Source organism: Carya illinoinensis, chromosome 2 (assembly GCF_018687715.1).
Source record: "Carya illinoinensis cultivar Pawnee chromosome 2, C.illinoinensisPawnee_v1, whole genome shotgun sequence".
NCBI lineage: Eukaryota > Viridiplantae > Streptophyta > Magnoliopsida > Fagales > Juglandaceae > Carya > Carya illinoinensis.
In genome coordinates this window covers 37,106,045-37,119,721 of record NC_056753.1, presented here as the reverse complement: position 1 = coordinate 37,119,721, position 13,677 = coordinate 37,106,045, and the positions used below count along the sequence as shown (strand labels likewise).

The 13,677-nt window shown below is 34.0% G+C and overlaps 1 protein-coding gene across 1 annotated transcript; it reads left to right on the top strand.

Moving 5' to 3' along the window:
• Positions 1 to 919: 919 nt before the first annotated feature.
• Positions 920 to 5,170, top strand: LOC122301548 (alpha-soluble NSF attachment protein 2). Its single transcript, XM_043112946.1, has 9 exons — positions 920 to 1,207; positions 2,078 to 2,127; positions 2,217 to 2,289; positions 2,676 to 2,755; positions 2,966 to 3,117; positions 3,747 to 3,906; positions 3,983 to 4,030; positions 4,480 to 4,560; positions 4,950 to 5,170. The coding sequence occupies exons 1-9, from the start codon at positions 1,063 to 1,065 to the stop codon at positions 5,028 to 5,030; spliced, it is 870 nt and encodes a 289-aa protein (XP_042968880.1). The 5' UTR covers positions 920 to 1,062; the 3' UTR covers positions 5,031 to 5,170.
• The last annotated feature ends 8,507 nt before the right edge of the window (positions 5,171 to 13,677 follow it).

The window sequence follows — 13,677 nt, the reverse complement described above, 5'->3', positions numbered from 1 at the left end:
TGAGTAGTAACCGTCTTGCAATGACAGCTCCGGAATCTGGAGTTGGAGCATGGAAGCTGACTTGTAAGTATATTATAACATGTAAGAATTAGGTGCGTACGCCGTGTACGTATCACCGATGGACATTACGTAGAGGAGAGAGCTCAGAGCGAAAGGACCTCTCATAGAAAACTAATCTGTCCAATAGTTGTTCCGAATTATGTAGCACAATACAAAAGTAAAAATCTAGTGTGTGCGGGTCAAACTATGCCACCCAAATTTGTCTATTTGGTGCGTCTTTAGTGCAAATTGTATTTTACTTTTTTTTTTTTTCCAAACATTTTTTAAATATTTAAAAAATATATATCAATGAACTAATAATTACTTTTTTAATTAATTAAATAAATAATAAAAATTAAAATAAAATACATAATCGATCAAATCAAGAATAGGATTATTTTCTAAAGTGTGTACGTCGAGTATTGACGAGCTCCTGGCGAGCGTTAGCTGGACTTGTGGCCTTTCCCTCTACTTTTCTTCCTCTCCTTTTCACATTAGGCGGTGCTACACACACCGCTGGGAGCTCCCGTTGGAACTCCCGCTAATGGTTTGGAAATTTTTCTTTTTTGTATTTTTTACATGTATTTTTTTAATATATTTAAATATTTTTTAAAAAAATAAAAAAATTTATAATATTATTAAAAAATATTTACTTAATCATTAAGTAAAAAAATAATAAAAAAAAAATAAAAACATCACAACAGTAGAATCTAGCGGTGGAAAGTAGTGGTAAGAGTAGTATTTTCCTTTCACGTTTGCTAGGTTGAGGTATGCCCGTCAGTCATTTATTTCTGTTGGCCTATTGAGCTATGAAAGCGGACTCAGGTTTTCAGTATACAGAGCCCGGCCCAGTTTGATTTTCTTTCTTCTTTTTTCCCCCCTATTTAACGACAGCAGCAGTTCTTGGAGTAATCAGACCTGACCTTTGACAACAAACATTTTTACCATTGCTAAATATTCTACCCTTATGACCTTTTCTCTGCAACTCAGAAGAAAAATCTCAGAATAATCAATCAATTCTAAATGGGGGATCAGATAGCGAGAGCAGAGGAGTTCGAGAAGAAAGCAGAGAAGAAGCTCAACGGCTGGGGATTGTTCGGCTCCAAATATGAAGACGCAGCCGATCTCTTCGATAAAGCTGCCAATTCCTTCAAGCTCGCCAAATCCTGTATTGTTTTACTTCTAAATCTCTTAAATTGTTGTTTCTAATTTTGTGCTTGTTTTCCCAGAGATAATCGGGGAAGAAAAGGCATAATGGGAAGTTTTGATCTTTGTGACAAATTGGTCGTATCTCAAGTTAACATTCTATTCTCCGTTAACCCCTTAAATTTAAAGTGGCGACTGAAATAAAAGCAACTTTGAATATCCTATAGAATTTCCTTTTCCCTTTTAAAATAGCAGGTGGTTTATTGTTTTCTCTGATTGGAAATGACGGGGTGTTAAGTTTGATATGATGTGTGTTTGGTTTTGTGAGTATTTGGTGGGAAACTTGGATTTTGATTTAGAATTGCGGATTCTTGATGGTTGGATTAGGATGGATCGGTATGACTTTCAAATGATATGACTGTTGCATGAATTGGGTGTTAGATGTAAAATATGACGGATTTGAGTTTACGAAATGGAATTTTTTGTGAAGAATTTAGCAAATGTAATAAAAGAAAATTACATTTGCCTAGTTTTATGAATATCCGACGAACTTGGAGCAAATAAAAATTATTAATGCATGTGGGTGTACTCACAAAAAAAAAAAAAAAAAAAAAAAATGAAACATCATGTGGGTTTAATCCCAGAAATGGTTCTTAAATCATTTTTCATATGAGAAATGCTATTTTTCAGCGTTATACTTGTGACCTTCCGCAGATGATATCAGTGACCAAAAAGATGTTTGCTTTACTGTGTCGTTGAGAAGGATCTAAGATTGATATGGATATGTTGAGGTCATGGGAATTGAAGAATGAACTTGTTCTCTATACTTTATTTTGTCATCATTGCATCCCATATCAGGAGTTGATTATCTCTATGAATTTGGTTTTGTCAGGGGATAAGGCTGGATCAACATATGTAAAGTTGGCAACTTGTCATTTGAAGGTAGTTGGTTTGTATTTTTCGGATCCAGCAGTTTATTTTTATCTTTAGTTGATATGCGACAAGCTTTTTCCGTGCTCTTGTATTTGTAGTTGGAAAGTAAACATGAAGCTGCCCAAGCTTATGTTGATTCTGCTCATTGCTATAAGAAGACATCTGTAAATGGTATGTATGGTGCTGGCTTACATACATGTCACCTATAAACATGTCGCCATGAATACATCTAGCCCTCCTTTGCTTGGTGTCCACTCTTATTTAACTTGAATTCCCTGACATGGTCATATTCCATTCCTTTAGTAACACACCCTTCAGTCGAGGGTCAATGTTATAGTGAATGAATCCGTATGCATTTTTTATATAGTTGCTTCGAATTTTAAGTATTTGTTTATAAAACATCCTAAGAAACTGGAGCCATTTCCCCACCGCGTGTTTACCACACATTATTGCCTTTCTACTGTGCACGGGCCTTGTTTGGGTTGACACTAATTTATTTCTCTTTTAATTGAGTGGGGTAAAACATAATCGTAGCTAAAATTCTTTTCTTTATGCAGAGGCCATATCTTGCTTAGAGCAGGCAGTAAATCTGTTTTGTGAAATTGGAAGGCTCAGCATGGCTGCGAGATACTTAAAGGTAAATCTGTTTTCCTACGTAGTATGCTAGTTTGAAATCTCCTATTTTGGGTTGTATTGCTATGCAGTTCCCTTTTAACATCTATCACCTGTTTATATAATCTCAAGCCTTCTGCAAATCGAGAAAATGATTCTAAATTGTTCTTGGTGATTCTGTCATAATAAAGATGAAAGACATTTTTTGAGTTTGGACTATCTTTTCTCTGCACAGGAAATTGCTGAATTATATGAGTCTGAACAGAACATTGAGCAGTCTATTGTTTACTTTGAGAAGTCAGCTGACCTCTTCCAAAATGAAGAAGTTACAACTTCTGCCAATCAGTGCAAGCAGAAAGTAGCACAATTTGCTGCTCAACTAGAACAGTAAGCCTAACTCTCTTCAGAATATTTACTCTGGTGACAGCATATGCATCTGGTTATTGTAATATGCTTTTCCAGGGGGGTGTTCTTGCATGCTTTATATATATCTCATCCTGCGTGATTGTGTGCATATAATTTTGTTTCAGCAAGTTTTTGGTGTCAAAAAAAGAACAGTAACAGATGGGTTATCTCGACATGATCCTGAGACTTTTCACAGCCCAATGCACTAGAATTCTGATCTTATTTTAGAGTATTAGGACAGGCATATGAGATTTATGGGATACATATCATTTAATTCCAGGAAATTTTACTGTATTTTATGCTTCTTTTTGTGCTAGGGTAACTTAACTCGAGATCTGTTAGATGTCAATTCAATATTGGCGATCATGGTTTTATCACTATTGCTGCTACCACCTTTGTATTTTTTTTTTTTAAATTTTGCTACTTATAAATTGTTTTTTTAATTTTCTTGTAATGGTGTAGCACCAAAAAAAAAAAACTGTAGTAGGAAAATGCTAAGTGACCATGAACCATGAAAGCCGGAATTTCCATTCTGTAATCCTTTTGCTTATTATAGAAAGGGTATTATCATTTATGGAGATTTAAATAATCTGGTTGTAGTATGTCTCCAGATACCAGAAGTCAATCGTGATTTATGAGGAGATAGCACGACAGTCACTCAATAACAATTTGCTTAAGTATGGAGTTAAAGGGCATCTTCTTAATGCGGGCATTTGCCAACTCTGCAAAGGCGATGTTGTAGCCATTACCAATGCATTAGAGCGATATCAGGTCTGAATTTTTCCTTGGTTCAGCATCTCAACATTATACTTATTGGGTCAGCTAATGCCACCTTCTCTTTTTGCAGGAACTGGATCCAACTTTTTCTGGAACACGTGAATATAGATTCTTAGCGGTGTGTTACAAACTCTATAATTTATATTGCAATGGGAAAATCATACCTTACCCGTCAAACTACCACTCCTTTAGCTATACGATGACGAAACTACCAAAGCTGTCATTTGAACCTTATAAAGCATTAGTTACAGTTTACCCTTATTAAGATCTGACTGTTAAAATGAATGACGTATATGCTTTGACACGATTGTGACAGTTGAATTTTAAAAGTGGACAAACTGCAAAAGAAATTATGGTTAGGGAGGTATATAATAATTTTCATCGTTTGGTGGTCATATAGCAAAAGGAGTGATATCATGACGGTAAAATGTAGTTTTCTAATAGCTTTGTATTATATTCTTCAGGAGCTTTTGTTTTGGGTTGACTGAACAATTTTTGAAATTTCAATGACATCTTTATTTTTCTTGAGATAATAGAATCTTGATGGAGTTCGTGTCTTTGTGCTAGGATATTGCTGCTGCAATTGACGAGGAAGATGTTGTGAAGTTTACTGATGTTGTCAAAGAATTCGATAGCATGACTCCGCTGGTACAACTCTCTCCAGCATTAAAACTATGATTATATCTGAAACGTTTTAAAAGTTTGAATGCTTGTTGGGTTCTGAAAGTTTTCAATTGATTTGTTCAGAGTTGATCTGGAATAACATTTAAAAACAGGATAGAATTTTTGTTGTAAGGTATCCCAAGGGAGTGGAATGGATAAAACACACCTCGAGTTCGAATTATTATATCCTTTACTTTTGGCTTCTCCAAAATAAAAAAACGAACTGTTGAACGTAATGTATTAGAAGGGATTAGCTTGACCAATATTTACATCACCTCTTCGACCTCATTTTGCCTCTCTGGTTTTCTAATTCGTTTATCAATTCTTTTCCTCCTTTTTTCCCATTAAAGAATTGTGCATAAACTGCTATGTAGGATTCCTGGAAGACAACCCTTCTATTGAGGGTGAAGGAAAAGCTGAAGGCGAAAGAACTGGAGGAAGACGATCTTACCTGAGATTTTATATCCATTGGTTGGTGTTTTGCTTTTGTTAATGATGATTTCATTGTATTATGTGATCGTGTCTGGTTACTCTTACTTTACAATGTACTTTTAATCCGATTGGTTATGCTTAAGTTTGTGTCCCGAGTTTGTAATTCGAGCATGCCTAGTTTCTCTATTGCTGGTTTTTATGTTAACACAAGTGTTGGAAAGGAATGTGAACCGAAAATGGAGGATGCAGCTGAATTATTAGATCAAGGGTCCATGATCACATAATAGGCTGTTGGACAACCACGATCTGTTTTAGCTTCTAGCCAGTTTTGGCTAACCACCGCCACAACGTACTCTCTTTTTCCCCATCCTCCTTTCTTCTTCTTCTTTTGCCCATTTGATGTTTGACCTCGACTCGCATGCTCGGCTGAATCAAATCGTTCTCTTGTAAGCACCATTTTGTGATGACTGGTTTGTATCGACTTTCGGCATAAGACGACTCCTCCAGTTTCCTTCCGAAATCTAACTAAACCATCAATTGAAAACATTTCCGATTTCAGCTTTCATTTTTATATTTACTCTCGACGGTGCACGCCAGCGATGCATGTACACGTTTAGAACCAGAGATAACAAAAAAAAAAAAAACTGTATAAAATAATTAATCTAAGAGCGATCCAGACAAAGTTTTAACATAATTTCATATTCATAAGATGGAGAATTTAGGTGTGATTGGAAACATAACTAGTTTTAGACTTTTCAAATTACTTCATTATTATTTATAAATAATTTATTATTATTTATAAATTATTTATAGATATTCTTAATATCTAAACGGAACTTTACCCTCTTGAGCATAACTTATAAAATCAAGGTGGTGCAAAAAATTCATTTTACAAATGTTATCTCCACCGTTCTTATCACATCACAAACTGTTGCCCAGATGACTAACACAAGAGGGGGGGTGAATTGAGTTGTATTAAAAAAATTAACAATTATAAATCAAATATATAATATAAAATATAAACAAAATATGAAATAACAATAAATATAAGGAGTAAGGGTAAGAGAGAAGCAAACTCAGTATGTTAACGAGGTTCAGCCCCACTGCCTACGTCCTCGCCTCAAGCTACCCCTTGAGGATTCCCAAATTCACTATTCAACCTCCTTCAGGTGGAGATAGAAACCTATTACACCTTTGAACAACACCGCTACAAAGGATCCGTGTAGAACACCCTCTACACTTGCAATCACCTTACACGTGGTGATTCAACTATTCCCTGTGTAGAATACTTTCTACACACACAAGGATTATACACACCCTTTTTCTGATACAAAAGCTGATAGTGGGTAGGTTATCAGAAAACACTCCTCAACGAGTGAAATAAAAACAATACAGCGCAAGCTATATCTCTCAAAATGAACAAGGATTAAGGCTCAATGTTTAGAGAAGAGAGAATGAAAGCTTTGAATGAATGTTGTATGCTCTTGGTGTTGTGAATGTGAAGCTCTCAAATGATCTATTTATAGGCATATGAGACTTCATATTCAAATTTAAAAAGATTCACATGTCAAAGACAACATCATTCACTTTTTCAAAAAATTCAAATAAAAGGTTCTTCTTTTTCAATTGTCAAAGACAACATCATTCACTTTTTCAAAGAATTCAAATAAAAGGTTCTTCTTTCTCAATTGTCAAAGACAACATCATTCACTTTTTCAAAAAAATCAAACCTAATCTTTTACTTTTGGCATATGACAAAATGAGCACACTTTCATTTTCAAAAAATTCAAACCTAATCTTTTACTTTTTGTATAAGTCTAAAAAAGCATCAATCACTTTTGAAAATATTCAAATAAAACATGCACATGTGAAAGATGACAATCAATCATCTTTAATATTTTCAAAGTTCAACCCTTTAATCAAGGCATGCACATGCAAAAGATGACAATCAATCATCTTTCAAAATTTTCAAATTTAATTTTCAAAAATATTCATGCACATGTGGAAAATGTATTTTAATGCTTTATGATAAAATATTAATTTTGAGCATTAATCCTAATTTCGAATTTTGAAGAGATTTACAACATTACTCTATAATTTTAATGTGAACTTGTTCCCTTCTTGCTCATGCTTGTTTCCTTGATGTGCTTGACTCCATTGTGTAGACAACTTGAGCTTGAGACTTCTTTATTCTTTGAATTCATTTGTTATCATCAAAATCCATGTGTAGATTTATAATCACATGAAACTTGAAATCTTGAGTTCAACAATCTCCCCCTTTTTGATGATGACAAATATTTGATAGAACTTGAAACCTATATTAATACTTAAGCTCCCCCTGAAAATATGCGTTAGTTTTTCAAGCAAAAGTATAAATATAATTCCAAGCATATATAACAAGTTTAGCAATTTAAACAATGTTAATGTTCTAGTCTAACACTTCTCCCCCTTTTGGCATCATTAAAAAGGATCCGCAACAAGAAAATGGACTGAAGAAAACGATGCGTTTAATAGTCACTGTAGATAGTTGAAAAATGGAGCCGTCCGTGACCCGACAAGTGCTGCAAAGCCTCGAGGCCTAACTCTATGAATTTAATACGGCTGAAGATTTAAACAATCGTCTGATGTTGTTGACAAACGGGATTGAAGGCTCCGAGTTTCTATAAAAAAATGATCATTTTCATCTATCGGATGCCAAAAAAATAATCACTTCTTGACCTGAGTTCTGTTTTTCCACAACGATAGAATGGCTGAGCAATTCTCTTCCACTAATGTTCCAGACTTGAATCAGGAACCCTTGACGCATCAATCATCAATCTTCTCTCTTGAGGCCGTCAATACCATGATAGGAGCAGTGAACCGTTTTTCTAGTAAGGCTGATTCTGAGATTATTGCAGAATCAAGAATGCTCAGTAATCAATATGCTGCATCTGTTACGATCATGTCTCGAAGGTTAATGGCGAGGGTGAGTGAGATTGATCATCTTAACATGCAAATATCTGAGTTACGACAGAAGCTTGCTAATAAGGATAGTGAGAATAAAAGGCTAAAGCAAGAAAACCAAGAGTTGAAAAAATTTACAGATTGGTATGCTCATGATCTGCAACCACGAATAGAAGAGCTGGAACGAGAAAGGGTTCAGATACAAGGTCAACATTGGCAGATAACAGCAGAGGTTCATCGTTTACTAGAAAAATAGGGACAATCTACTGTTAATCTCGCTGGCTTAGTAAGAAAACTTTTGACAATGTGTGTCCAGCATATCTTGTATTTCTTTTGACTAAATAAGATTTGAAGAGAAAATAGTTTGTCTTATTCTTTATGCTATCTCTATAAAATCAGTCCTGAAGTTCATCTAATCCGCATCAAGTTTTCATCTCATCTCTATAACTCATCTGCATTCCTTCAGCATTCTCGTTTTAAGCCTTCTATTCTTTTCTCAATGGCTCATTCTTCTAACATTTCTCTAGATCCATCCATGAGGCATTCTGCATCTCAACCTCCTGTTCTTTCTGCAGCTACCATTGGTGCCATGTTGCAGCAAGAAAATAATAATCTGACTAATAAGTCAGATTCTGATGCTATTTATGACTTGGTGAGTCTTGGGACTCGCTACTCTTCCTCTATTGTGGCTTTTTCTCAGCGGCTACAAGCCAAAAATCACGAAGTTGAAAAGCTCAAAGAACAAATTGTTGTACTTCAACAAATTGTTCAAGAGTCTCACACAAGGGAAGGAATCATTCGGCAGAAGAATAAACAGTTGAAATCTTTATTAGATTCTTCATTCCGTTTGCCGGTTCCCATGAATAAGAATGACATGATATTGTATGAAGAGAATGAGCGTCTCAAACATGAGGCTAAGAATCTCAAATTTATGTAAAAGTATTAAAAAAAATCTATCTCTATTTTTATTGACTCTGGTCTATCTTTTAAGAGATATTCATAGCATGCATCATACCTATTTCTCTTCTGATCATACATAATCTATCTTCTGGTAAAGGTTTTGTGAAAATATCTGCTAACTGATCGTGTGTGTTTGTGAACTCTAACATTATATCACCTTTTTGCACATGATCTCGAAGAAAATGATACCTTATTTCAATATGCTTAGTTCTAGAATGTTGTATTGGGTTCTTTGAAAGATTTATAGCACTTGTATTATCACATTTGATTGGAATGTGATTATACATGAGTTTAAAATCTTCAAGTTGTTGCTTCATGTAGAGAACTTGAGCACAACAACTACCCGCAGCAACATATTCTGCCTCAGCAGTAGATAGTGCAACAGAATTTTGTTTTTTACTAAACCAGGAAACTAATGCATGACCTAAGAAATGGCATGCTCCACTAGTGCTTTTTCGATCTATTTTACAGCCAGCATAATCTGCATCTGTGTAGCTGATTAAATCGAAAGATGTGTGCTTAGGGTACCATAACCCTAGGTTAATTGTACCACTAAGATATCTAAGAATGCGCTTAACTGCAATTAAATGTGATTCTTTTGGAGATGATTGAAAACGTGCACATAAGCACACACTAAACATAATAGCTGGTCTACTGGCTGTTAAATATAATAAGCTACCAATCATACCTCGATATATCTTCGAGTCAACTGGCTTACCGGATTCATCTTTATCAAGTTTAGTTGATGGGCTCATTGGTGTTCCAATTTCCTTAGCATTTTCCATCCCAAACTTCTTCAGTAATTCCTTAATATATTTTGATTGATTGATGAATGTCCCACTTTTTGCTTGCTTAATTTGCAATCCGAGAAAGAATGTAAGTTCACCCATCATGCTCATCTCAAATTCTTCCTGCATAGTCTTAGCAAAAACTTGACACATATTTTCATTAGTAGCACCGAATATTATATCATCAACATAAATCTGAATCAAAAGAATATCATCATTTTCATATTTAATGAAAAGAGTTGTGTCGATTTTTCCTCTTGAAAAACCTTTTTCAATCAAGAAACCACTGAGTCTCTCGTACCAAGCTCTAGGAGCTTGTTTAAGTCCATATAGTGCTTTTGTGAGTTTGAAAACATGATTTGGGGAAATATGATTTTCAAAACCTGGAGGTTGCTCAACATATACCTCTTCATTTATAAAACCATTTAAGAAAGCACTTTTAACATCCATTTGAAAAAGTTTGAAATCTTTATAACAAGCATATGCAAGTAGCATTCGAATAGCTTCTAATCTTGCGACAGGTGCATATGTCTCATCATAATCGATTCCTTCTTCTTGATTAAAACCTTGGGCTACAAGTCGAGCCTTATTTCTAGTAATGACTCCAGACTCATCTTTCTTGTTTCTAAAAACCCATTTTGTTCCAATAATAGTATAATTTTTGGGTCTAGGAACAAGTGTCCAAACATCATTTCTTTCAAATTGATTCAACTCTTCTTGCATAGCTAGAATCCAAGATTCATCAAGAAGTGCGTCATCAATATTTTTGGGTTCAATTTGAGATAGAAAATCAGTATGATTACAAATATTTCTAAGAGATGATCGAGTACTTACACCTTGTGAAGGTTCTCCCAAAATTTGTTCCACTGGATGATCTTTCACAAATTTCCACTGTTTGGTTGCATCTTGTATTAAATTTTGATGATCTTTCCTGATGGCTCCATGTTGAACTTCCTCTATTGCTTTCTCTTTGTTGAGATTGAGACTTTCTGTGTTATTTATACCTTTTATTTCTTCATCAATAGATTTCTTGGAGAGTGGAGAATTAGATTCATCAAATACTACATGCATAGATTCTTGTACAGTTAAAGTCTTTTTGTTGAATACTCTATAAGCTTTACTATTAGTAGAATACCCGAGAAAAATACCTTCATCAGATTTTGCATCAAACTTGCCTAAATTATCTCTGTCATTCAAAATAAAACATTTGCATCCAAATACATGAAAGTAACCAATGTTGGGCTTTTTCTCATTCCAAAGCTCATAGGGGGTTTTATCTAATTTAGACCTTAACATAACTCTATTTATAACATAACATGCAGTACTTACCGCTTCGGCCCAAAAATAACTAGGCAAGTTGTTCTCATTGAGCATTGTTCTTGCCATCTCTTGAAGAGATCTATTTTTCCTCTCTACTACCCCATTTTGTTGAGGAGTTCGAGGAGCAGAAAAATTATGAATAAAACCGTTTTCATCACAAAATGTTTCAATATTTTTATTAACAAATTCTTTTCCCCTATCACTTCGGATACTTGAAATAGTATAGCCCTTTTCATTTTGAATTCTCTTGCATAACTTGGTAAAGGCATTATGTGCTTCATCTTTATGAGCAAGAAAGATGACCCAAGTATATCTAGAGAAATCATCAACAATAACAAATGCATAATATTTTCCTCCTAGACTTGCAACTCTATTTGGTCCAAAAAGATCCATGTGTATCAGTTGCAATGGTCTAGTAGTGGAAATATGTTTCTTAGTTTTAAAAGAAGTTTTTGTTTGTTTACCAAATTGACATGCATCACAAATTTTGTCTTTAAGAAAATATGTTTTTGGTAAACCTCTCACAAGATCATTTTTTGAAAGTTTGGAAATAAGTTCCATGTTGGCATGACCTAATCTTCTATGCCATAACCAACTAGTTTCATTTTGAGCTGACAAGCAAATAGCATCTTGTGAGGTAATTTCTTCAAAATCAATTGTATAAACATTATTGTTTCTAAAAGCAATAAAACAAATATTACAATCATGATCATTCAAAATAATGCATTTATCCATTTTAAAAGTAACTGTAAATCCTTTATCACATAATTGACTTATGCTCAAAAGATTATGTTTTAAACCTTCAACAAGTAGAACATCTTCAATTATGAGAGAAGATTCATTACCAATTTTACCTATTCCCACGATCTTCCCTTTCGAGTTGTCTCCAAATGTCACGTGTCCTTCTTCTTTAGATCTAAGATCAAAGAACTTAGTCTTGTCTCCCGTCATGTGTCTTGAACATCCACTATCTAAAAACCATTTATTTTTGCTTGTGGATGACTTCATGCATACCTATAAAAACAATTAAAATGATTTTTCTTGGTACCCAAGTTCTTTGGGTCCTTTATTTATTAGTATTAGAAGAAACAAGATTTTTAGGTACCCATATGGCCCTAATAGTCATTGTATGATTTCTTCTAATAGGACAAGTATGATAATTATGACCATTTCTATTACCAAAATTACAAATAGCATGTGACATATATGAAAAACTTGAATGATTATAATAATATCCTTTTTTGACAAAATTATTTTTATGAAAAGAATTTTGAATATTAGTCTTTGAGGTAGAATGATTATCAAAGAAATTTTTATAAGGTTTGTATTTTTGTTTTGGCATATATCCCAAACCTGCCTTGTCAAAAACACATCTTTGACTACCAAGAAGTTTTTCAAAATTTCTTTTTCCATTTGTAAAGTTTTCAACAATATTTTCTAAATCGGTTTTCTTCTTATTCAATTCAAGATTTTCATCTTTCAAAATGATACTTTCTTTTCTTAAAATTTCAATTTCGTTTGTTAAAGAAGAATTTTTCTTTTTCAAAGCAGTATACTTGATACCCAATTTTTCAAATTCCTCATAAATCTCTTCTAAAACATTTTGCAATTCTTCATATGAAGAATTTTCAATATTATCAAGATTTGTTACCTCAATGTCATCTTTAGCCATAAGACAAAGATTTGCTGATTCTTCATTGCTTGCTTCACTATCTGAGCTACTTGAATCATCATCCCATGTAGCTTTCATTGCTTTCTTGCCCTTGTTTCGATCTTTCTTTAGCAGAGGACAATCTGGCTTGATATGACCAGGTTTATTGCATTTATAACAAATTAAAGTGTCGTTTTTACCTGAATCTTTCTTGGAAAACTTTTTGAAAGATTTCCTCGGAGGAGTTCTATTTTTCTTCAAGAACCTCTGAATTCTTCTTGTTATCATCGCAACTTCTTCATCTTTATCGTCATTTTCCTCATCTTCATCACTTTCACTTTCATGAGGAACAGCTTTAAGTGCTAAACTCTTCTTTGGCTTTCCTTCTTCTTCTCCTCTTTTCAATGTGTACTCATGGGTGATAAGTGACCCGATGAGTTCATTGACTTCGAGCTTCTTGAGGTCTCTAGCTTCAAGAATCGCTGTAACTTTTGATTCCCAACGTTTTGGTAAAGAGTTGAGAATTTTTCTTACTATCTCTACCTTGGAATAAACTTTGCCAAGAGCTGTCAAGCTGTTTATGATGTTAGTAAAACGAGTGTGCATACTAGAAATAGATTCATCATCATTCATCTTAAACATTTCATATTCATGAGTAAGAATATAAATTTTTGATTCCTTGACTTGCGAAGTTCCTTCATAAGTTACTTCCAAGTTATCCCAAATTTCCTTTGCCGTAACGCAATTCATTATTCTATTAAACTCATTTCCATTAAGAGCATTATATAATAAATTCATAGCAGTTAAATTTAAAGTATAAAGTCTATCGTCTTCACGATCAAACTCTTCTTCTTCCTTTTTGACCTTTACTCCACCAACCACTTTTGTTGGAATATAAGGTCCATTTACAATACATTTCCATATTTCTCTACCTTGAGCTTGAAGAAATATTCTCATTCTAACTTTCCAGAATGAGTAATTATCTCCACAAAAGAGTGGAGGCCGACT